Here is a 23952-nt window from a genome sequence, read left to right on the forward strand (position 1 = left end):
CGACAACCGTGCAGTCCCTCCCTGGCGCTGCCCAGCGCGGCCGGCCCCGGCCCGGCGTCAATCACGGCGGCCGCTGGGCCCGGCAGGGGCGGGCAGCGCTGTCACATGGGCGGCGGCGGCGCTTCCGCAGCGGCCGGAAAGACGCGGCCGCTGACGGTCCCTGCCCGCCGCCCCGGGCCCGGCGGTGCCGATGGGGCCCAGCCGCCTCTCGTGGTCGCTGCTCCTACGCTGCCGGCGGGCGGCGGCGGCGGCTCTGGGCGCGCCCCGGTGCCGCCCGCTGCCCGCCCGCCCGCTCAGCGCCTCCGCCCCGCTCCAGGCCCCCCTGCGCCCGCCGGGCACGGGCGGCGGAGCGCCCTGGAATGGAGCGGCGGGCCCCGGCGGGGATGTAGAAAAAGAAGAAGAAGAAGAGGAGGAGGATGAGGCGGCCCTGGAGGAGCTGCTGGCCCCGTCTCCGCTGGCCCCGGGGCCCGGCGCCCAGCGCGTTGCCGTCGTGCACCCTGCGGTGAAGTGGGGCCCGCAGAAGTCGCCGCTCACCACGGGTGCGGGGCTGCGGGGGCGGGCGGGCTCGCAGGGAGCCGTACACCGGGGGGTCGGATGGACTGCCCAGGGAGGCGGTGGAGTCTCTGTGCCTGGGCGTGTGTGAGAATAGACTGGCGGCAGCACTGAGTGCCGTGGGCTATTGACATGCTGGTGTCCGGTCACAGGTTGGTTGGACTCGGTGATCTCAGAGGTCTTTTCCAGCCCTATTGATTCTGTGGCTGTGCCGCTAGCGTGAAGTGGCCCCGTGTCACAGCGGTGAAACCGCGACCTGTGGCTTGCCAAGGACAAGCTTGGATGGAAGGTCTCGGTCGTTCTCTCCTTCTTTGACAACTTTTTAAAAAACGAACCGTTAGTGAGTGCTGGCAGGCCTGTGCTTTGACTTGCAAACCACGCTGACTGTATTTTGGTCAGGAAGCAGTCGGGTGTCCCCCTTATTAGCACAGCGTTAATTGTCCTCAGCCCTGCTGCCTGCCCAGGTGGGCTGGAGTCCTTTGGCCTTAGGGCTGCCCAGAAGTTGGCTGCAGAGCAGCAATACCCTCCTGTCCGAAGAAGAGAGTGCACTGAAGATCAAGTCCTGAATAAATCCTCTCGGGCACTTAAATGCTTTTATGCAGTTACCTAGTGAAGCACCAATAATTGCTCTGTAAGGACTTTTTTTTAGGACTACTATTAGGTTTCTCTCAGAAATCATAACTAGCTAATGTATAAGCATTAATCACACACAATTAAAATATGTTATGAACTTGATGCTTCTCTTTGAACATTCTCTAATTAGAAGGTTGCAATGTAAGGGATTAAAGCATCTTGTAAGTTAGCTTTTTATGTATAGAATCACAGAAGGGTTTGGGTTGGAGGAAACCTCTGAAGGTCATCTTGTCTGACCCCTATAATGATACAGGACATTTTCCACTGGAGCCTGTTCAGAGCCCTGTCTAATCTGGGCTGAATATTCACAGGGAATGTTTACAGGACCTCCACCTCTCTGGGCAGTCTATTCCAGTGTTTCACCACTCTTATTGTAGAAAACTCCTTCTTTATATCAAATCTAAATCGAATCTCTTGGTTTAAAACCACTGCCCCATTTTATTGCAACAGGTCCTGCTAAAAAGTCTATCCCCATCTTTCTTATAAACACATTTTACCTACTAAAAGGCTGTAAAAAAGTCTTTCCAGGAACCTTCTCCAAGCTGGACAGCACCAACTCTCCCAGACTTTTCTCATAGGAGAGGTTCCACCTGTCTGGTCATCTCTGTGGCACTCCTCTGGACCTGCTCCAACAGGTCCATGACTACCTTGTGCTGGGACCCCAGAGCTGGGTGCAGCCCTGCAGGTGGGGTCACCAGAGCAGAGCAGAGGGACAGAATCCCCTCCCTTCCCTGCTTTGCTTTGGATGCAGCCCAGGACATGTTTGGCTCTCTGGGCTGCGAGCACAGTGCTGGATCGTGTCCAGTTTCTCCTCCACCAACGCCCCCGAGTCCTTCTCAGCAGGGCTGCTGTGGTCTGTCCATCCTCCAGGCTGTACCAGTATCCTGGGAGCTTGTCCTGACCCAGATGCAGGACCTTGCACTTGTTCACCCTCACTACTCTTCCATGGGCCCACTTCTTGCGCCTGTCAGTGTTCTTCTGACAAGATGGCAAGGGACACTTTGTTTATACTTATTATTTTATTCCAATTTATTATGCGATGAGCCTAAATCATGTTTAGTTTTATTAGTGCTGCTAATTCTAACAAATTCTCACATTGCAGAATAAAGCTTTTAACCTTTGCAGAATTGATGTAAGTGACGTAATTTTACAACTGAAAAGTAGGTAAAATATAAAGACACCTTTCTGTCCAAACATACAGAAGAATAGCAGTCCTTCTCCATTTATTTAGGCCCTCCTTAGAGCCTGAAACCTGAACTAATGTTTTGGAATGATTTTTGAAGCACCACAGATCCAATAGGAAATCTGTGTATTTTACAAAAAGTGCAATATGAGGAAAAAGTGGATCATGATTATCTTTAAAATTATGTTACCTCTTGGATCAATGTAACCTATTTAGTATATAAATTTTATTTTGCTGTCTAGGGAAACTTTACAAATGTGTTATGAAAAGGAAAAGTTTGGCATATCAAGACTAGAGTTGCTGATCTGATATTCTTCTGTAGCCTTTGTGATTTCACAAAGTCCTCAAAACTCATTGCTTTGCAGTGTAGATGGTAAAAACTCAAAAGTAATTGATGAACTAGAATACAGGATTCAAATCTACTGGTTTTAGCAAGTCACAAAGCAAGTCACAAACCAGTTTAGGTCCTTTAAGTGGCTGTGAAGTTAGCAGCAGGATATGCTGTGTTAGTAATTTCCAAATTATTGCTGCAAAACACCAAAGTGTTAATTGTGTGGTTTTGTGCTCATCTGAAATAATAGATTTTCCAGCTAGTTATTAATTTCACTTGTTGAAGAAGAAAGCTTTGTGATCTCTTTCCTGACAATACAATTAAAAATTCTCCTAAGCCAACAGCCACAGAAATAATTTATACTGTCAGAAAGATGCTTTGTGTGATAAAATTGCATCAAACTGTTCAATTACTCTGATTAGAGGTAAGACACTTTCCTCCTTGTGCTAGAGGTTAAAAGAAGTACTGTAGTTATTGGAGATCTGAGCAGAGTTCTGATGGTACATTGTAATATTCTTTTCTTTTTTCTGTTATTGTTATGTTCCTGAAGCTGAATTACAGATTGCTGAAGCCGTTGCTCTTGTAGATACTCTTCAGAACTGGACTGTTTTAGATAAAATAATTATTCCTACAAAAAATCCCAACAAGAAGTTTGTTTTTGGCAAAGGAAACTTTCAGGTTTTGACAGGTAAGGACTGAGATCTTTCAGCACTGCATCTCTCTAAATGAAAGACTTTTGCAGACAAACTGTTCAAGGATAGGTGTGGAAGCTGAAGAGAGGGAGAATTTTGTTTATCCATCATGCAGGTTTCCAGGCAAACTTGAAAGAATTTTTAAGGTTACAAAAGCAATGCAGAATAGACATAACCCCTGGTCACTGAAAATGTGTGAGTTAACTTAGTCTGTAACTTTATGTGATTGACCTAAGTGAAACTGATGCTGTTCTTGGCACAGTACTAAAGTATGCTCTATGAACAAAGACTATGGTGCCATTTGATGTTTTATGAGCATTCTGCTCAGTGCAAAATGGTTTATAGTCTGGGCATTTTAAAAAGAGAATTGACATTTAACACTGTATTTTGCAATCATTATCCATTTTTTAGAAAAGATTAAAAAATTGCCCCATGTGACAGCTGTCTTCTTGAATGTGGAAAGAATATCTTCACTAACAAAGGTAATTAAGCATAATATCAAATCATCTTCTTTGCATCACTGTTGTTTGGAAGCTGTTGATGTTAGGAAAAGGGGTTGGTTAAGATTCTGAATTTACAAATGTTAATATATGAAGCACCAGGTCTGAGTTTTATTGAAAAGAATCTTAATACCTATTGCATTTGTCCAGTTGATATATGTTTCCAGCATGTGCGTGAAATTTTCCAGCAGCTTACTACAATTTATTATAGACTCTGCTCCCACATTTGACACTAGCCCTTTTTAAAATGTTGAAAACGTTACTCAAGGTCTTTTTTACAAAATTAGGGTGTTAACAAAGATTTTGTTAGGAAGAAATTCAATATTTTGGATTAGCTATGTGCTCAAGTTTCTATATTTATAATAGATAGCATTTTTTTTCCCTATGCTGTGGATGCTGAATTGTATTTTGAATATGAGGTGTAAATTCAGAGCAGGCTTATAGTTGAATGTTTCAAATACTTAAACTTTCATTCCTAGCCCTTAAAAAGAAGCATTGAGGGGTGCAGCATACTTCAGTATTTTAACACTGGCAGTAAAACAATTGGTACATGAACTACAGATATTCATGGGCAAACTAAAATAAAAACTTTTTTGGGTTTTTAGTATGTGCAGCATCATGCAGGGTGTAAAGTGTATGCAAACTTTACAAGCAAACATTAATGCTTTGCTGGTGGTTTCAAATGCTTTCCCTGATTATAAAATGAAGTGGTGACAAATATCTCTAACAGATGGTTATTCAAATGCTTCCATTTGTTGATGAAAGGGAAGTTGAAAATGTTTCACTTCAATTTCCTAGTTTTTAGGAAAACTGTTTATTTTACAGTTGAATTCTTTCAGTACTAGATTTGTTAAAAAATGTTTTCTTTTGACGAATATAGATCTTAAGACAAAATTAAACAGGGCTGATTCAGGCAAGTATTTGAGAACATGTATACAAGCATTCTGGATTTTAGAGATGGCATAAGGAAACTGCTGCATATTTTAAGTGTCTTTTGCTGAATTAGAGCAAGGATGAGGGGTTTGGGTTGGTTGGGTTTATTAATTGTTTCATTGAAATAATTTTCCTGCATTCCTCTCTATTTGTTTACAAGTTTTAGTAATCTTTTTTATTTTCCTATGTTATCCCTAGCCATTCCCATTCCACTATTTCATAATTATTTTTTACAAGGATTTAACTACTGACGTTCTTGATTCTGAGATATGCTGTAAGACTTGTTGCAAGAATCCATAAAGGGCAGTGGAAGGATTCTCACTGAATTTGATGGGCCTAGACATAAAGTTTTACTCTCTAAATTCACTTTAACTCCTCTCTGTCTGGTCAACCAAATTTTGGCTTTGCATGCTCATAATGATTGCCCATCCATTGCAGTGGAATCCTGACTTCCTCTGAGTCCATCAGCTAACTAACTGCACTTGCTGTGTAGGAATTGATCTAGAGATACTGTGGGGGACAGAAGACATGTCGATTATTTTGTCTTGCATGGCTAAAGAAAGAGCTAGAAGGTGCCTGGGGCGTGCCAGTCTTTGACAGATACACCGTGGTGCTTCACATTTTTCGCTGCAATGCGCGGACGAAAGAAGCAAAACTGCAGGTAGCACTGGCTGAAATTCCACTTCTGAGGTACCTGGGCTGTGCACATCACATATCTACGTGGTTTAGTGAATATTTCTTTACAGTAACAAAAGCCAGCAACATTTACTGTAAAGAAAAAATACATCGGGTGTTCAATGATTGATTAGAGCACAGAATTATTTACTAGAATGCCATTATTTTAAGCTTCTGCAGTGCTGACAGGCAAAACCAGAATGTGTTCAATAATCTTACAAAATGTATTTTTCATGAAAAGGTCCCGGTTCTTTCTAAGACACAAGATGGATTGCAAGAATATGTAGGAATTGGATATGTATATCCCATATATAAAATTGTTGAGTGTAATAAGGAAAGCTATAAACAAGGAAGAATAATTTGTATTTAAATTTTTCATATTTCTGCATTCTGTGGCATAGAAATGTGTGCATGGCAGTTGGTGTGAGTTATGTGGATGTTTTTGAGGTATAGTTGGCTCTTTGAAATTTCAGAATAGCAATTACAATTTACCAAGAGAGTTGTAGGCTTTTTCAAGCTACAGTTGAGCCAGAAAAATTAATTTGTTTTTTTTTTTTTCTCCAGGCTTCTTGCCATGAGCAGGTTTTATTTACAACTCAGTCATTTAGTGGTTTTATTTGTACTATAAGAATAACACTACTGCTTCACAATTTTTAGGTATTTTGGTATAACTGGATTTTTAAAAATTGCATCCAAGTAACTGTTACTCTGCTGCCAGGTCAAATCTGAAAAACGAGGTGTCTCAGAGAGATCAGCAGAGAGGAGGTTCAAGATACATCATGGGCTCAGGTAAAGTCTAAATAATCTCATGATTTAGCGGATTTTTTTTCTCCATGGCTTTTAAACAAATTTAGTTGCTTCTTATTTTATTTGGAGGAGGTCAGGAGGAAAAACAGTGTTCTGTGTCTAATTAAACAAATGTACAAAAATCTATCAGAAAGTAAGTTAAATAATAAGGTTTGGGTCTGTGCTGGTCAAGTTTTTTGGTCAGTAACTGGTGAAGGATAAACTATTTGCTTGCCACAGGGATTTTTCATAAGTGCACATGGATATTTTAGAGTGGTTAGCATATGTTTGATAATTACTTATTCACTTTTTTAGGCAAGAATACATAGTTTTAGTGGCTTATTTTTAACCTCACTAGCCCTAGTGCTAGCTCACTTGATTTCCAAATGCATCACTTGCTATACAGTTTCTCTTGTAAGCTGTTCTGCCAATTACTCATTTGTATTTTTCAGGTGAAACATTTCTAGAAACACAGAATCGTGTCTTAAAAGAAAGGGAACTTAAAATCAGGAATGCCCTGGAGAAACTAAGGAGAAAAAGGGCTTTACTTAGAACTCAGCGCAGAAAATGCGAGTTCCCAATGGTCTCAGTAATGGGCTATACCAACTGTGGTAAGCAAAACCTCCTGAAATCATCACACAAAAGAGTTTATATTGTCTAGTTTTTAATTAGAAACTCTGGCCAGATTCTCATTTGTGTGTGTATAGGCTTCGTATTTTAATTAGTTTTTTTTAATTGTGTAATGAATATTTTTCAGTTAGGATGTAGTTAGGAAAGCAAATTAAGCTGCTTGGTTTTTTCAGTCTCCAAGACATGTTTTGGAGAAATGCCTAGCACCTATTGTGCCAGAAAGATTTTATATACAGTGCTAAAGACTGCACTGTTATTGTCCCTTTATATGAATCTCTACTACTTGATCAGAATGGGCACAGAAAAGTACACGGGTGTTTAGATCACCATGAAGACTTGAGGCGTAGGAAGATAATTAAGAGTTGGCTATTGATCTGAGAAACCTGCTTAAGGAGCACTGTAGCTTTTCGTGGATTATGTGTAGCACTCTGAGATGTGTTCCTAGGAGAAGCTAAATAAAGCTAAAGAGGTTTTTTTCTGCTTTTTTTGGTGTGGTGTGGTTTTTTAGCTTACACAAGTGAATTCTTAGTCAAGGCATAAAGAGATATTGGACTAGAAACTTTTTTCAGGTTGGATTATCTTAAGACAATTTCATTTTCTCACTCAGCTTCTTTAAAAAACAAAACTATCTTGCACTCAAAGATTTGGATTATACTGTATGTTTTTCTTAAATGTCATACTTCCATACTTTTCCAACTGAAGATAGATGATATAGGCATAGGTATAGGTATAGATATAGATAGATATAAAACAGTTTGGCATACACATAATTGAAATACTTTATTTAGGCTATATACTGAGCACTTTAATGACTAATTATATGAAGTATTCATTGAGTCAAATAAATGTCTCTATTATTATGTTCATGAGGAAATGTCCAATAAAGGCCTCAGCCTAATAAGGTATATATTATTAGCACTTATCTTTATTTTTTTTATTTAGCAAGTAAATTATTTCATTTGACAACAGAAGCACCGAGGAGTGTGTAAGTGCATGCTTCCCAATGCTGTCATGGCAGTGCTCTTCAGGTGAGAGATGTAGGTAGATCAAATGAGGTCAAATGAGTCTTTGATCATCTTGTGATTTCACAGCACAGCTGTACATACCAGTATGTGATTAAACATATGTGACCTTAAACCCAATTCCAGGTTATAAAATGTAAGACTGTCTTTGGATTTCCTAACATCATATAGATAACTGATGACAAGCTACAATTAAACAACTCAGGTGTAAAAACATATGTTACATTATACATTTCACCCGAGCCTTGCAAATTAAATTTTACTTGGAACAAGCCATTAAAATACTGTTCTTTTTTATTTAATTAGGAAAAACTACTTTGATCAAAGCCTTGACTGGGGAAGCAGGACTTCAACCCAGAGATCAGCTGTTTGCCACTCTGGATATTACAGCCCATGCTGGCTATTTGCCCTCACATATGCCCGTTATTTATGTTGACACCATTGGGTTTCTGACTGATCTTCCACATAATCTGGTTGAGTCATTTTCAGCTACACTAGAAGAAGTGGCTTACTCAGTAAGTCATCAACTATAAAAATTGGGAAATCAAATAATTTCATTTTAGATAATCCTCAAACCTTCAAAACAGGGGAAGTTAATTGAAATGCTGTTCTTAGCAAAGTATCTGACTGACTAAAGTAAACTCCTGAGATAATGATGTAAATATCTTAAAATAAATTAATTTTCTGATGCTTTACTTATGTAAAACATACAACTACAAAGGGATTTCAGAAGGGGCTTATTTGGAGTATATGTGTCCATCTCCATGATACTTAAACCAGATAAACCAGATTTTTCTGATAAAATATCTGAACAGTGCATCCAAGTGAGTCAAGGCTAACTTTCCTGGGAGTTAAAAATGAATTAAAGCATCTGAAATTACCTAGTTTTAACTTAAGGTTGCTTGTAGTCTACAAGTGGGTGATTGTGATGTGATGCAGGCAGCATGTAATAAATATAAATGTACTTTAGCAATTATTTTCTCATTAAAGTTTGTTTTCCTGTGCTATAACAAAGTGTAAAGCTGCATACATACACACAGGTATTTAAACAAAAACCCTGTATTATGAAAGGTAATGAAATTTAGTGGTAGCTAGATGCCAGAATGCTGCTAAAGATTAGACTTAACCATGTAATAGCAGGGCTTTCAAAACCTCGCTGAAACCATCCTGTTTGTCATTTACTTCTAATTATTTTTCAGAAGTATAAAGCAATGTCTCGAGCAAAGATGATGAAACTATTTGAATGCAAATGTTGAGTTTGGTTGCTTGGTTTTTATTATGGCAAACATTATATATATACTTGAACCTGGTACATTTTGTATAAAGCTTTTTAGTGCAGCATCAGTATTAGTATCCTGAGAGCTAAGCATAAGGATAGTATTCTATATTTTGAATGTAAAAATAGAATTACAAGTAACGGGGAGGTTTTTTCCCCTCTGTTTTTGAAACAGTTTTGCAGCCATTACTCTTCTGAAAGCTTTTTTCAGAGACCATTCTTTTTAATCTCCAGTGGTTTTGAAGCCTTACTGTTACAAAGCCTTGGCTTTGAACAAAATGGATCAGGTATTATTTGAAATCTGATTCTGTGACTAGCTTGATTGACAACATTTGCTTCAGGTTTGTGGGAGGCAATTTGTACTCACTAGAGGTGTAAGGCTAAGCTGCTGCAGATTTTCTTCCATCATGGTCTAATAAGCAGTAGCTTAATACTGTTTTAGTAGTTAATTTTACAGTGCTAATCTGCCAGTGTATTACCAAATGGATAGGAAAGTATTTTACAGTAATTAGCAATGCAAAAAATGGTATACAGTCTCTACAACCTGGTAAATGGTATTGTTTATTGATCTTTGCTAGGATCTGATAGTTCATGTGAGGGATATTACTCATCCAGAAACCATCCTCCAGAAAGCCACCGTTCTGTCAGTTCTGAGGAATCTCAACCTTCCTAGCCATTTACTGGACTCAATGGTAGAAGTTCATAACAAAGTGGATTTGACAGAAAGGTAAGCAGGAGATGCTAAGTGTACTTAAACATTTCTTATGTTCCAGAATCTTTTTCATTCTTAGTGTAGAAAAGAGATCCCACACTTCAGAATATATTTAATAGTGTTTCTCAGTCTTTTACATATGTAACTATGGTCTGAAAAAGAATTCATTATCTTTTAATTACAAAAGAAATCACTTGAGTCATACAAGAAGTGGCCTCTGTAGAAGGTGTCAGTACAGAGTTACTCAGTTAAATTGTCCGTGCTTGGAATATTTTCACAACCTAATCTTCATGAACAAATGTGCTAGCAATTCATTTTCTTTCAGGTATAAACCTGCTGAAGAAAATGCTTTAGCTGTTTCTGCTCTGCATGGGCATGGTTTAGAAGAACTGAAACAAGAAATAGAGAAAAAAATACTGACAGCAACAGGGAAGAAGATTCTAACAGTTAACATCAACTTAGAGGGACCTCAGCTAAGGTAAATAATTTTAAATCATGTGAAGGACTTGGAGAAGTATGAAACACTTAATCATTCATGTCTGAAAGTTTTCAGATCATATTATACTGATTTTAATCTGCTACCTCTGTTAAGAATAACAGATAATTATCAATGTTTTGTGACCTATTGACAAAAATTAGCCCCATTAGAGAAGTGAAGTGAAACACTTCATCTTTTAAAGCGTTACCTAGATAGGAACCTTCGAAACTAGACCAAGAATCACATTTTGTGCCATGTGTCATAGCTTTAAGATGCTAATATGCTTTCACATTTACAGCTGGCTCTATAAAGAAGCAACAGTTCAGGAAGTAGAGGTCTTGCCTGAAGACGGCACGGCCAGGGTGAAGGTGATAATCGGCAGTTCTGCTTTTGGCAGATACAAAAACCTCTTTCCCAACAGTGAGATTTTCATGTCATGAACCTGCATCCTGTTCCAGGAGAAGAAACTGATCTCCTCAAGAGGATGTGAAATAAACGACCTGTTAGTCTCACTGCTGAATAGTTTATTTTTCTTCCACACTTGATGGTTTTGGCGCATTTTAGAAATGGACGCTGTTTCAGAAAACTTCTGTATGGAAACAATAAGAGCTTTGAGCTTAATTTTGTCAGCAAGTACCAGGACAGCACTAAATTATTTATGTTAAACCTGTTGTTGGCTATAAACTGAGGACCTCAAACACATGGAATGGCATCTGACTTAACCTACAGGAAAAGAACCAAGTTTCTTACATCATACAAATTAAGCTTTTTATTGCCTTTTTCAGAAGAAAATAGTATTTATTATAGTTAAGGTATTTCAGATGGTCTTTAGAAAAGGAAAGTTAATGAAGAAAATATTGTTCGTTGTATATAAATAATAAAGATAAATCTGTGTTCAAGCAGAATGCGTGAATGTAAATAAAATAACTGCCATGTCTTATTGCAGTGAAGAAAAACAAATCAATTAAGGCATTAAATAAAGTTAGCTGTGAACATCTTTTACCCATACAGTTTTCTTGCCTACAGTAATTTATCCACAATACCTATTACTATGTCAGTTCTTGGAGAAAACATTTAAGGTACAGCAAACCTTTTCACAGAGGAAAACAATAGGAAAAAACCCACAACAGATCCATTTCTTAAGTTACGAATTACAACTGAGAACCAATAAAACAACACCACATAAAGGAAAAACCAAATATTGCACTCCATATTACAGAGAGAGATCAAGTTTTATTAGAATAAGAAGGGTAAAAAAGAGGGCACAAAAGATAGGCAGAAAAACTTCTGCAAACATTAGCAGACATCTGAATTTAGTTTTGTATATAAAGTGCATCTCAAAAGTGAGGTGTATGGATGAAGTTGCATAGTGAACTTTACAGAATAATTGGTCCTGTTTTAGTCCTGATGCTTGACATTTTTCTTGCTTTCATGATGATCTGTTATTACACAGTTCATTTAGAAAAACAGAATTAGTATGCAATGGGAAATAGCATAAACCTCTTAGTTTTGACATATGCAAAAACTACTTAGTGAGAGGAAAAATAATTACAAAGCTACTAAAATAGCTAAATAACAGACCAGGTGTGAAACCCCAAATGAGCATGATAGAAGCCAAGAATCTGTATTTCTAGGGCAGTTTAAGTTAAGATCAGGAATTTGTTTCCTCTGTGTTTCTTTTCAGTGTAAGGCATACTTAGGCAACACCTAGTAAAATGTTTAACTGCCACAGACAAACTGTGTAAGGGCCTCGTTTTGGTGTCTTTATCCCTGCAGAACTGGCATGACTAAGTGCAAATTCAGTTACCTCTTAAAAATTCCAAATAATTTTGGGCCTACCCTGTTTGTAAGGTAGCTCACAACTGATACTCAGCACATTGTTGTGTGTATATAGAAGATCATTTCAAATTGGATTGTCAGTGCAGCATCTCTGAGATATCAAAAATATTTTCAACTGTTCCTTTTGTTTATTTAACAGAAACTATGAAAACCAAAAAGTCAATTTCAGACTGATATAAAAGAGTAAGAATTTGGGTTACAATTAGTGCAAAATGTCCTTACAATTATAAGAAAGATAAAATCTTACCACTAAATCATGCAACTAATGATATTTTCCTCCTTCTTAGTCCTATGGAAAACAAGATTGAGTTCTTGGGACTTTTAGTATTGCCAGCTGCTACAGAATCAAAGCATCTCCAAAAATTACACCTATGCATAGTTCTTTAGAGACTTCAGCAAGGTACCTGCCCTCTTTTCTGTCCAAAGGCCTCAAAACCCTGATGGTGTTGGGAGACCTTTTCCTACTAAGCCTTGAAAGCATTACTGGTTTAATTTAAGTGGACCTTTATGAGATTCAGGATGTTTACAGCAGGGCACAATAAATGCAGACAAAGCCTCTTCAACTTCTCATAGACCAGGAAGCTGAGAATTAAATGCTATTTGTTCCACTTCACATTGACAGAGCAATGGAGGATTAATTTTTGCGTTAAGTTCTATCACATCTTTGACAAAATCATTGTTTCCTATAAAGTCTCCAGCAATGATGTTAATACATTTTCTTTTTGGTCCTGGATGCTGCTGCTTTATCCAGATTTTCAAACATGGAAGACTCTGGAGTGTCATTTTCTTCAATGATCCAAATGGGTGTACAAGAATATACCTTAAATTTTCAGTAAGGTTAATACCTGCCACAAAGAATTTTCCTGAAACAAAAATCAGAAAGTGACACATTAAATATTCTTTTGAGGAGAAGAGAAACTTCTCAGTATTGCATTACCTTCACATCTCGTTCCAGTGGGGATCATTAAAATACTAACTTCACATTCTTTCTGTATTGTTTCATGTCCCTATAACTGTTTCCCCTTGTTGCAACTGCATGCTGTAGTAAACAATTCCTGAGCCACACTTGGTTATCCAAACATTCCAGTTTAGCTAAATTGGTCTAGTTACCCATTGCAGTCTGAAGGTTCTCCACTGACTAGTCCTCTGTAAATTACTCCTCTCTTTCTGTGAGGGTTCTTTCCAAAGGCTGAGCCTTCCCCCAGTGGATGGGAGCGCAGGGTGCACCCTCCGGCTGGGGAGTGCTCTTCTGAAGCGGCTTCCCCGTCACCACCCTGTGTGTTCACTGCAAAAGCTGTGCCACATGTTCTGAACTGAACCTCTGTCAGACTGCACTTCACCAGCATGCTTGAGTGCTGCTGTTTGTGTGCAGCTATGCCCTGCTCGTACTGCTCTGGTATCACAGAATCATTACAGTTGGGAAAGGCCTCCAAGATCATTGAGTCCAACATTTGGCCAAACACCACCATAACAACTAAACCATGGCACTAAGTGCCACATCCATTTGTTTCCTGAACTCCTCCAGGGATAGTGACTCCACCACCTCCCTGGCCAGCCCATTCCAATGCTTAACCACCCTTTCAGTGAAGAAATTGTTCCTGATTTCCACGCTCAGCATCCCCCTGACCTGAGGCCATTTCCTGTTCTGGTTGCCTGCGAGAAGAGGCCAATTTCCACCTTACTACAACCTCCTTTCAAGTAGCTGTAGAGAGTGATAAGGTGTCCCCTGAGAGAAACCTTGTAGGAACTTCCTTTAACAACAAGGTTAGTGGAATGAACTTCTGTCACCATCTGTGCTAAAGCAGGACTGGACTGAGGAAGCAGCCTTCTCCCCATGAGGAGGGTGCAGTAAGTGTGTCTGCACTGAGGGCTCACTTTCTGTGGGTCACACCAGCGAGGTGGCCACCACAATCTCTGTGGTCTGTGCATGTGTGCATGCTGACAGTATCCACACAGCACACACAGGGTGGTTATATTCCAGAAGGCAACAATTGCCCAGCTTCCTACTTGTTCTGCATGGCTGTAAGTGCCCCTTCTCTCCTGCGAGCGATCTGCCTGTGCCTATGTCACAGACACATTTTCTGAAAAATCCTTTCCTTAGAATTTTTCTCCTGAGAAGCTGAGAGGCCTCAGGAACAAAATGTAAACAATGGTTATCTGCTGCTGTGGAATGCAACAGGTGGATCTGTGATTGGTCTCATGTGATTGTTTCTAATTAATGGCCAATCACAGTGAGCTGGCTCAGATTCTCTGTCCGAGACACAAGCTTTTGTTATCATTCTTCTTTTTCTATTCTTAGCTAGCCTTCTGATGAAATCCTTTCTTCTATTCTTTTAGTATAGTTTTAATATAATATATATCATAAAATAATAAATCAAGCCTTCTGAAATAATGGAGTCAGATCCTTGTCTCTTCTCTCATCCTGGGACCCCTGTGAACACCATCACATGCCTACCTGGCCGGCCCATCCGCTTCATGCGCTCCAAATACCGGATAAGAGCGCGAGTGGAGGTTTTGTTTCCCCACCAGTACGGGATGGGAGGCCACAGCTCACAGTGCTTCCCCAGTTCCATCTCCTCTTCGTACGAGACTATAACCTGGTGGCCAAGGTGCCACAAGGTCCGCAGCGTGGGCACCACCTAAAAGGAAGCAGGCCCAGGTTGAAATCAGCAACACAGCATCATTCCCTAACTCCACATACTGTGAGACATCACCTTGGCACAGATTCAGTTCAGATAGTTTAAATGAGCAGCCCAGTATGTGATGGGCTGGTCTACCAGCTGCAGGACAATACGACCCTAGGAGCTTCAGCAAATTCCTCCTTTCCTCAAACAATTCAGCTATTATCATGTCCATAACTCAAGGTCTTACACCTGCATAATATTAAACCATCCCTGTCTCAGCCCTCATGCACAAGCCATTGCTGGAAGTTTGTTAAGGGAGGAAGACTGAGACCATGTCTAGCAGGAATACAGACAGAGAGAAGCAGGAATAATTTTAGCAGATTTGGCACATTGATGCAAATTTGGCACAGTAACCACCAAATAAAACTGAACTGCTTAAAACTTAGTAATACTAAATGTGAGTCACCTAGAGCTACATTAGTTCTCCTTTCTCTAATTGGAAAGTTTATGAAACTGGGATACTCCAGACATTTTTAATTGAGAGAGAGAAAGACCTGAGTCAGACATTTTCTCCATCAGGTGGATGGGCTAAAATAGCTGTTAAATTTAAGTGTCTCAATATGAAATTACATTTTCCAGCCTCAGAAGTTACCATCGGAGAGAACTGAGGCCCTCTGACTAGTCTGATTTACAAAACCAGTATATTTAACAGGCATTGTTTCTTCTAAGAATGTTGTGGTTAAAAACTACATTTGCAGCTTGTGAAAAAGAAATGGTGGCTTTTTGATGTTCCTATTAGGTTATTAACTTAAATAAAAGCCAAAGGCACTTGAAAATTAATAATATAAATATTAGAAGAAAGCTGTGGGTTGAATTAATCCCTCTCAGTTCATCCACAAAAGAAAGAATGCAAGCTTCTATTAGGTCAGAAAATATTGCAAAATTAAGACACAAGCTTCTTAAGGTACAAAACTTTGTGGTTGACTGAAGCCTTTGCTTTACTCCAACTGCCTTTCTAAAGCTGAAACCTTTTAAACAAACGAGCAAAGATGTGCAATAAAAGCCAAAATAACAAGCTACCAGAGATGTGTATATAAACACAGGTGCTTATTATGCAGACAAAGCAGAAATTAAAGTCTAACAAGGGATTTTTAAACCCTAGTAATCCAGATCAAAGGAAGACACCTTGAATAGTTAAGACAATTAAAATTTTAAATGCAGTGTAATATTGTCACACTGTGGCCTGTGCCAGTACTACATACAGGCCTTGCCTGAGCTGCTGCTTCATAAACACTTTCACATTTAATTCTGTACAACAACAGAGATGTGGTCTTGAAAGACAGGTAGCAGTAGGTAGCAGTTTATTTTAGAACAAGTCAGCAAGTACTTGGATATTCAATGGCAAATCTGAATCTGTGATTGTGAAAAATCCCACAGATGCCTAACCTGCAATGGTACCACTAGGAAAATGGTGAGATCCACTGTGCTGGTCACAGACCCCATAGATATAAAGTTTTCCTACTCAAGGGTAGTACTTGGTTTGGTTTTTTATCCAGTTCTCTTCCTCCTTCCTCCCGGACACAACTCAGAAATGTTCTTTCTTCATCAAGTGATCTCAGACCATTCTTTCAATACATTTATTCAACAAGTTGTCATCAGCAACATCATTTTCCCCTTTTGCAGTTAATAACTTTCTTCTGTTTAAGGCTGGCCATGTGCCTGAAAGCAAATTTGACCACCTTCTCCAGTATCTCTGCTCATCCACAACTTACACACTCAAGTTATTTGGGGAAACAATAAAACAGTGTCACTCAGGTCTTCAGTTATTCAGCTGAGGCCTGAATATTCAGAATCCCCAGTTTTGCTGAGAATTGTTCTATTTTAACTCTGCTGTACAAAATGCTTTGAAGTGGTAATACTCACATGTTACTGATACACCAGCTTCAAAGGCAGAATTTGAATCATAAACAGGGTCATCATTCTCCTGCACCACTCACATCTCCAGAGAAAACCCTCTGTTCCTCTGCATCTTTGAAATGTTAATTGTTTAACTACTAAAAGCTCCCACACCTTGTAAAAAAACAGAGGGAGCTAAAAATCTCAACTTCTAAACTCGAGCAATCAAATATTTTCTGATTTAAATTAAGGCTTTTCTGGAGGTATGGGTAACTGTAAGACTGGTTAGGAGTAATGCCACCAGAAATGCACTGAGGGCAGAGATGCAATTAAGAGGGACCTCAACAAGTTGACAGAAACCTCATGAAGCTCAACAAAAGCAAATACAGAGTCCTGAACAGACTAATCCCACACACCAGGACAGACTGATGGAAGCTGGCAAGAAACTTGCTTTGCAGAGAAGGACCTGAAGATTCTCATAGGCATCAAGCTGCACATGAGCCAGTAGTGCCCACCTGGCAAAGGTCAATTGTGAACTGGGCTGTATTAGCAAAGGCACACACAGCAAATCAAGAAAAGGGGATCTTCCCTTCCATTCAGCAGCTGTGGGACTGAGCTCAGGTATTGTTTCCAGCTGGGGCTTCCCCAGTATAAAGAAATCACTGACGAGCGGGAGTGAATCCAGAAGCACACCAGCAGAGCCAGCAGAGGCTGGAGCAGAGGCTGGAGCATGACAGGCTGAGGGAGCTGAGTCTGTCCAGCATGAAAAGAGAAGACTGGACAGGTCTTACTGCTGTCTGCAAGTACCTAACGGTAAATGTAGAGAAGACTCCTCAGATATGCACTGCAAAGGATGGAAGTCAGCAGACACAAGAGAGATTCTGATCAGATAGAGAAGGAAAACAATGTTACTGTGAGAGTGGTCAAATTTTTCATGGAAAGGTTGTGAAATCTCCATCCTTGGAGTTAATCAAGAATGAACAGGACGCAGCCCAGCGAAACTTTGAAGCTGGTCCTACTTTGCGTGGTGGTGTTGGACCGAATGACCTCCAGAGGCCACTTCCAACCTAAACTGTTTTAAATAGAAAAAAAATTAATTTAAAATTTTTGCTGTGAAAAGGCAGAAAATGGATTCTTTAAATACTAAATAATAAATATAAGATGCACAACTTTTATTTTCCTTTCTTTTTTCTTTCATTTTCCTTTCTTTTCCTCTCTTTTCTCTCTTCTTTTCCGTTTCCTTTCCAAGAAAACTCAGACAGGACAATGGATGACAGTTGTCTCTACTATTGTCCCACATACATAACAGTCAAATTTCATTCCCTCCTCCACACTGTGGAATGTATGTTTGCTTTATCTCTTCAGTTCTATTAGATAATGACATATCTCTGATGCAGCAAACAGTACCTTTCCAAGGTTAAAAACACAGTGAAAGTAGAATATATCTAAAAATTTCCAATTAAAGATCTCACTGTGGTATATCATTCTTTTAAAATGTGAAAAAAAGGATCTCATACTTACATTTCTAGGACACAGTTTACACTGGAAAATCTCTTTTATACAGGCAACAAGATGATTATGAAGTCTTTTGGTTAATCCATCAAAATTCCTGCAGGCTATGATAACAACTTCCTGAGGATGAGTTTCTAACCACCTCAATATTTCCCACAGAATATCCTACAAGAAAGAGATATGGCAGCTTATAAGTTATCTGTGCTATGCAGGAGAAAGGACATTCAATCAACAGAGCAGTGATGGCGGAGTAGACTCACAATCACAATAACGAAAAACTGTGTTTTCTCAAAATAAAAAGTGTTTCTGTAATTATATAGGGCTTTTAATGCCTTCTTCCCTTGAAGAACTTCTCTCCTTACCATGGAAACAGGAATGCCCTGTATCATCCTGGCACAACACATGATAAACCCCAGAACATCAGGCAGTGGAGAGCAGGCACAAAGTCTGGTTTGAGGATAAGGAAAACATTGATGCTCCAGTATCATGTGCAGCAGCTCAAACTAACTTCCAGCCCTGCTGATTTTCTCTAATTTGAAGTCCTCACAAAAGAAAAACAAATAACCTACTCAGAAGAGCCAGGATTATGATGGCCCTCAAATGAAAAAATGGCACTGGTTTCATAGCCATCACAAAAGTAAGGAAAATACCTGCACAGTAACAGTTGTGTAAACCATATGCACAAAGTACAAATTCATAGAAGGATCATTAGCCTTGTGGGCAATCCTGAAATCCAGGTATCGAACTCCAGCCTCAAGTTGCTCTGTCACGGTCAGGACCTGAAAGGTGAAACAGAAGACAAAGCCCTGAGAACTTGAAAGAGATTTGTTTCTTTAGTTTAGAAAGCTAAAGAGGGGTACAAAGTTAGCTCTATGGCATTTTTCACAGGTCTTTCATCTTTAAAATGTTACTGTATGGCACCAAATTGCAACTTGGAAGCATTTTGCTCTCTGGCAAGAGGGATTCCAATTTCCCTGCAGCATTTACTGCAAGTACAGATTAGATTAGTTTCAGACAGTTGCCCTTGTTGTGTTCTGAAAGTTAAAGACCAATTAACCTGTGCATAAATACATCATTGCTCTTCACACAACTATTCATTTAAAAAACAACTGCAGGATCAGGAAGTTAGAAATGCTGTATTTATCTTATTAGATCAAAGACTTTACCATGGTTGTCTCTGCAGACCTCACACATCCTCAACAGAAAGAAAAACAAAAATAGAAAAAACTACTGGCTACTGTTCTTTTTCAAGATATAGTTTCTTATGAAGTTTGAATTAACCTGCAGAAGTCCTACAAAACAGAGGCACTCCTCTAGATCCACCTCCCTCAGAGCACTTCCACTGGATTTGAGGGCTGAATAGAACACATGATAAAGCTGCTTCTGAGGCAAAAAGTTCCAAATGATATGTCTTTTCCTTATGTCAAGACTCTCTTAGCAAAAGAAAATAGAATCAATTTAATTAGATATGTTTAAACACTAGTTTGTCTTCAGCCTGCTAGGGATGAAAAGTTAGGTTTCAGAAACCATACATTATACTGATTTAAGTCAGAAAGGATCAGAAAGCTAAATCAGCACAAGGCATTGCTCTTGAATATCTAGATTCATAGCTTTAGCACTATGGCAGAGCTTAAGGCACATGGCAGGATGCTCACTTTGCTCAGTTTAACCCCCTAACTTTCCTGGTTTTTAGACATGAATTTAGCCTCCCCAGGCTGTGCCCGAGGCGCTGGGATGGGACAGACCAGCCCCGGGTGCCCCAGAGTTCAGGGATGCAGTGGATCTGGCCAACACCTCCTCCTGGGCCTGCTGGATGTCCACCAAGCTGAACTGATCCACATCCCTTTGCTTGGAGTATGTTGGAGATGGGACTGTACATGGCTGCAGGTAATTTATAACCTCTGTGGCCAGAAAAAGCACCAAATGAAATTGCTGCTCTGAACTGCCCTTCGGATTAATTTTCTTATCTGTTGACTACACAGGAAAACAAGACAAATTAGACTCTCTAATTAGTCAGCTGGGTTTGGATACTGGATTAGGCAGCGTGAACATTGCCCCCTAAAGGGCAAAATTCAAAAGGAAGCCCTGAGGAGCAGTGCTGCTCAGTGCCTCAATCTCACAGCAGGCATCCAGGCCATGACTGGAAGTTCCACAGCCATTACACAGGAACCATTTGGGCCTCCAGACTGACAGCCACAGCAACTGGGGCTCAAGCAGGCAACTCCCAGGCACTGGGCCATCCAGGAACTTGGGGATCCTACCATCAGAAGGGCTCCACGGTGTCTGCTCTGCATTCCAATGGGTGGAGTCATCTCCCCACACAGATAACTGGAGCACAGCAGAGCTAAGGAGGGGCAGGATTGTAGCTGTGCCTCTTCCCTATCACCACTGGGACACTTCCTGCTTGTCACACTGGGTTTGGATCTGAAGATTATTATAATGATGTTAAGAGATTGTTTGTCACCAACAGGGTCAATTTGTCAGCCACAAACCCACAAGTGAGGAGGTTTCCAAATCTTTCATTGGCTAAAATCCCCCTCAAAAAAGCAGCTCAAAATAAACAAGGATCTGTGCTAAGCAAGTGCCCGTCAATGTCAGCTCATGATTGCTGGTTCATATTTGATAGCTGGTAATGTCTAAGATTCCAGTTTGCCAGAGCTGCTCGAACACAACAAAAGAAACCTTAGCATGCTTATTGATATTTATCAATTATTCAGTTTTAATTCTCTAATAATGAACTATTCCTTCAATAAAAACAAAACCAGAAAGATTTTTGGTACCTCTTTGATGTCAGGAAAGTGTATTCTTTGTAAGAATCTTCAAAAGCTGTAGCTTAGAACATGATCATCAATTTTGTCCTTAACATACATTTATGAGGAACAAAGAGATAACAACTAGCTTAATATTTGCACATTTCAAAAAGTTAACTAAACCTTATGTGATGGACCATACCTTCACTCTTTTAACCTTTATGGGGAAAAAAAATCCCTTCAACAAAGGATTCTTCTGTTTCTGCTGCTGGTGAAATACCCAGTATAGGTGGGGAAGGCAACTGACATCTCACACAACAGTGATAACAGAAATGACAAGCAAAGTTCAAGAGAAAAAAAATCTCTGTTAATTACATTAATATTAAATTTTATTTACCACTACAATAAACATGTGAAAAATGGTTTCTAGTACCAAGTGGTCAGCTTTAAACAACAACTACAAGTATCATCCCTGCCTCACCTGCATGCTTTTTGCCCATAAAAGATGATTAGATATGTGTGGCTCCTATCTCATACTCTGAAGTGCTGGATTTTGAAAGAGTAATTTTCTTCATATTGGCTGGAATAGAACTGTGTTTTGGATTTGAGCTGGAAAGAGCATTGATTACACAGGCATGTTCTTGCTGTTGCTAGGAAGGGCTTACACAGAGTCAGGGCCTTTTCTGCCTCTCAGAAGAGCGGGGGCAAGGGGCTGGGGGTACACAAGGAGCTGGGAGGGGACACAGCCAGGACAGCTGGCCCTAACTGACCACAGGGGTACCCCACATCATAAGGAGTCATGCTCAGCATATGAAGCTGGGGGAAGAAGAGAGGGAACACCAATGATGGTGTTTGTCCTGTTAAGACACAGTTACACATGATGGAGCCTGGCTTTCTTGGAGGTGACTGAACACCTACATGTCCATGGGAAGTGGTGAATTAATTCCTTATTTTGCTTTACTTGCCCATGTGGCTTTTGCTTTACCTATTAAAAGGTCTCTATGTCAACCCACAAGTTCTCCAGCTTTTATCCTTCAATTCTCTCCCCTATCTCACCCAGGGGCAATGAGAAGCAGCAGTGCAGAGCTGAGCTGCTGGCTGGGGTTAAACCACAACACCCAAGCACGGCATCTCATGAGAGCACAGATTTCTGGGCAGCAGGCTATTCTGTCATTGCACACTCTCAGCCCTGCAGCACAAGCTTCAACTTTGCCAAGGCAAGAAGAGAACACCAGACAATGGTTACCTGTGTTATAGACCACTTCATGATAATGGGGTGCACAATGCAGGGCAGACATTTGTTTAAAAACTTCACCAGCTTGGACTCATTGCCACTAACAGCAGAGCGTTTATCCAAACAGTAGGTCATAGTGTCGTGACTCCCTGTAGGATACAAAAATAAATGTACAGAAAATCTCTTTTCTTAACAACTCAAGACCACATTCCATGGCTACATTTCATGTGCACATCTGATAGGCCACCACATTTGCAAGCCACACACCTACATATTCTGAGAGCCTCTGTAGTTATGGCAAAAAGGTGGAATTGTCTACAGAGGTTGGTCACCTAACATTAAAAAACTTAGTGTGAAATAAACCATCTGAACTACATATGACCGTTGTTTGCCTCAAACCACAATAAAATGGTTTGTTTCAAATGGCCTCTTCCCTCAAAATAATTATCTTGATGTGAAAACATATTTTTTCAGGGAATAAATAGCTGAAGGCTGAATTTATCTAGAAATTGTCCTGTTTTCAGAGTTGTCCAAATGCAGGATTTCATTGTCCAATACCCTCACCTCTGCATGGGAAAATATGACTGAAAGAAGAAATTCATCTTCTTACACCTTTGACTGGACCAACACTTAACTTGGCCCTTTAACCATTTATATCTTAAATATCTGCTAAAAATGTCCTCCTGAAGTAAACCCCCACCTGCCCTACAAAAACAACAAACAAGGTGAGTGCTTGAGGGTTCCTGAGGCAAATCCAAGTTTATGCGTGAAAGATGAACAAGACCCTCATTTGATGGACTTCAAAAATTACCTGACTCTCTCCAGAACAGGGAATTATGCAGGCATGGGAGCCAAGACCAATATGCCCAAATACTTTATTTCCTTGAAGTCTTAACAAATCTGACACATCTCTTGCATCGTGCTTAGATGAAAGTATTGCTACTCATCATTTCATCAGGATATGGAACCAGTGATTTTGCTAGCTTTCCTGTTACATTATTTCTTCCAGTTTTATAAAGCATCAATAAGAAAAGCTAACAACTCAGTGAAGTGACTTGCTTGGATCTAAACAGAATATCTGCAAAGAATTTGCTTATCATTTTGAGGTTTAAGTCTTCTGTCAAAAATTAATTGTTCACTAGTGCTAGGAAGTGCTTTCTTGAATTGTCAGTCTTACTGGTACCAGTGGTAATATTTCTAATAAACACAGTAAAAAGGATTGGTTTGGAAGTAAAAATTCTTTGGAACTGTCAATAATAGTTTGATGTCTCAATCAATTTTCTCACCTTCTAACAGCCATTTTTAATATATTTATATCTTAAATATCTGCTAAAAATGTCCTCCTGAAGTAAATCCCCACCTCCCCTACAAAAACAACAAACAAGGTGTGTGTTTGAAGATTTCTGAGGGAAATCCAAGTTTATGAGTGAAAGATGAACAAGATCCCCTGTTACTGCTTTAAATACCCAAAACACACTCACTGCAGATGGGAGATCAGTATTGAGAGTAGGTAATAAAAGAAGAATGTGTTAGAAGATGTAGGAGTCAAACTATTAAATATCCATGGACCAAATCCAAGTCTGAGAGAGATAAGCAGGATTCCATTGATGGGTGTTGCATCTATGGATGCCAACCAGCAAATGGATAGCAATCTTTTACTCACGAGTCTTTTGTGATGTCATGAGTTACAGTAA

At 39.8% G+C, this 23952-nt stretch overlaps 3 protein-coding genes across 5 annotated transcripts in view; 1 reads left to right on the forward strand and 2 right to left on the reverse strand.

Annotated features, from left to right (window-relative positions):
* The window catches only part of LOC131554959 (cohesin subunit SA-2-like), a 57854-nt gene extending 57663 nt beyond the window's left edge, over nt 1-191 (reverse strand). Inside the window, exon 1 of the mRNA XM_058800598.1 lies at nt 1-191. The gene's annotated coding sequence lies outside the window, so the exon portion shown is untranslated.
* GTPBP6 (GTP binding protein 6 (putative)) lies at nt 191-11391 on the forward strand. Its single transcript, XM_058800599.1, has 10 exons — nt 191-539; nt 3250-3387; nt 3803-3873; nt 5384-5514; nt 6218-6288; nt 6738-6896; nt 8244-8452; nt 9792-9940; nt 10251-10403; nt 10702-11391. The coding sequence occupies exons 1-10, from the start codon at nt 191-193 to the stop codon at nt 10841-10843; spliced, it is 1572 nt and encodes a 523-aa protein (XP_058656582.1). The 3' UTR covers nt 10844-11391.
* Nucleotides 11061-23952, reverse strand: part of PLCXD1 (phosphatidylinositol specific phospholipase C X domain containing 1) — a 19739-nt gene continuing 6847 nt past the window's right edge. For 2 of the 3 annotated variants that reach the window (XM_058800600.1, XM_058800602.1), the window contains 5 exons: nt 22271-22407; nt 18925-19053; nt 18284-18439; nt 14698-14881; nt 11062-13105 (listed from right to left, as the gene is read on the reverse strand). In XM_058800600.1, coding sequence (XP_058656583.1) covers nt 12810-13105; nt 14698-14881; nt 18284-18439; nt 18925-19053; nt 22271-22407 — 902 coding nt within the window. In that variant the 3' untranslated portion in view covers nt 11062-12809. Of the gene's footprint in view, nt 13106-14697; nt 14882-18283; nt 18440-18924; nt 19054-22270; nt 22408-23952 lie in introns of all 3 variants that reach the window. The other variant, XM_058800603.1, reaches the window with a different exon arrangement.

Source organism: Ammospiza caudacuta, chromosome 2 (genome assembly GCF_027887145.1).
Source record: "Ammospiza caudacuta isolate bAmmCau1 chromosome 2, bAmmCau1.pri, whole genome shotgun sequence".
NCBI classification, from domain to species: domain Eukaryota; kingdom Metazoa; phylum Chordata; class Aves; order Passeriformes; family Passerellidae; genus Ammospiza; species Ammospiza caudacuta.

Excerpts from the sequence above, each read along its gene's own strand:
- GTPBP6 (XM_058800599.1), top strand. The coding sequence starts at position 191 with ATGGGGCCCAGCCGCCTCTCGTGGTCGCTGCTCCTACGCTGCCGGCGG. Across the intron at positions 3,874-5,383 it reads GAATATCTTCACTAACAAAG|AAAGAGCTAGAAGGTGCCTG; the intron begins GTAATTAAGCAT and ends GCATGGCTAAAG. Across the intron at positions 10,404-10,701 it reads TTAGAGGGACCTCAGCTAAG|CTGGCTCTATAAAGAAGCAA; the intron begins GTAAATAATTTT and ends TCACATTTACAG.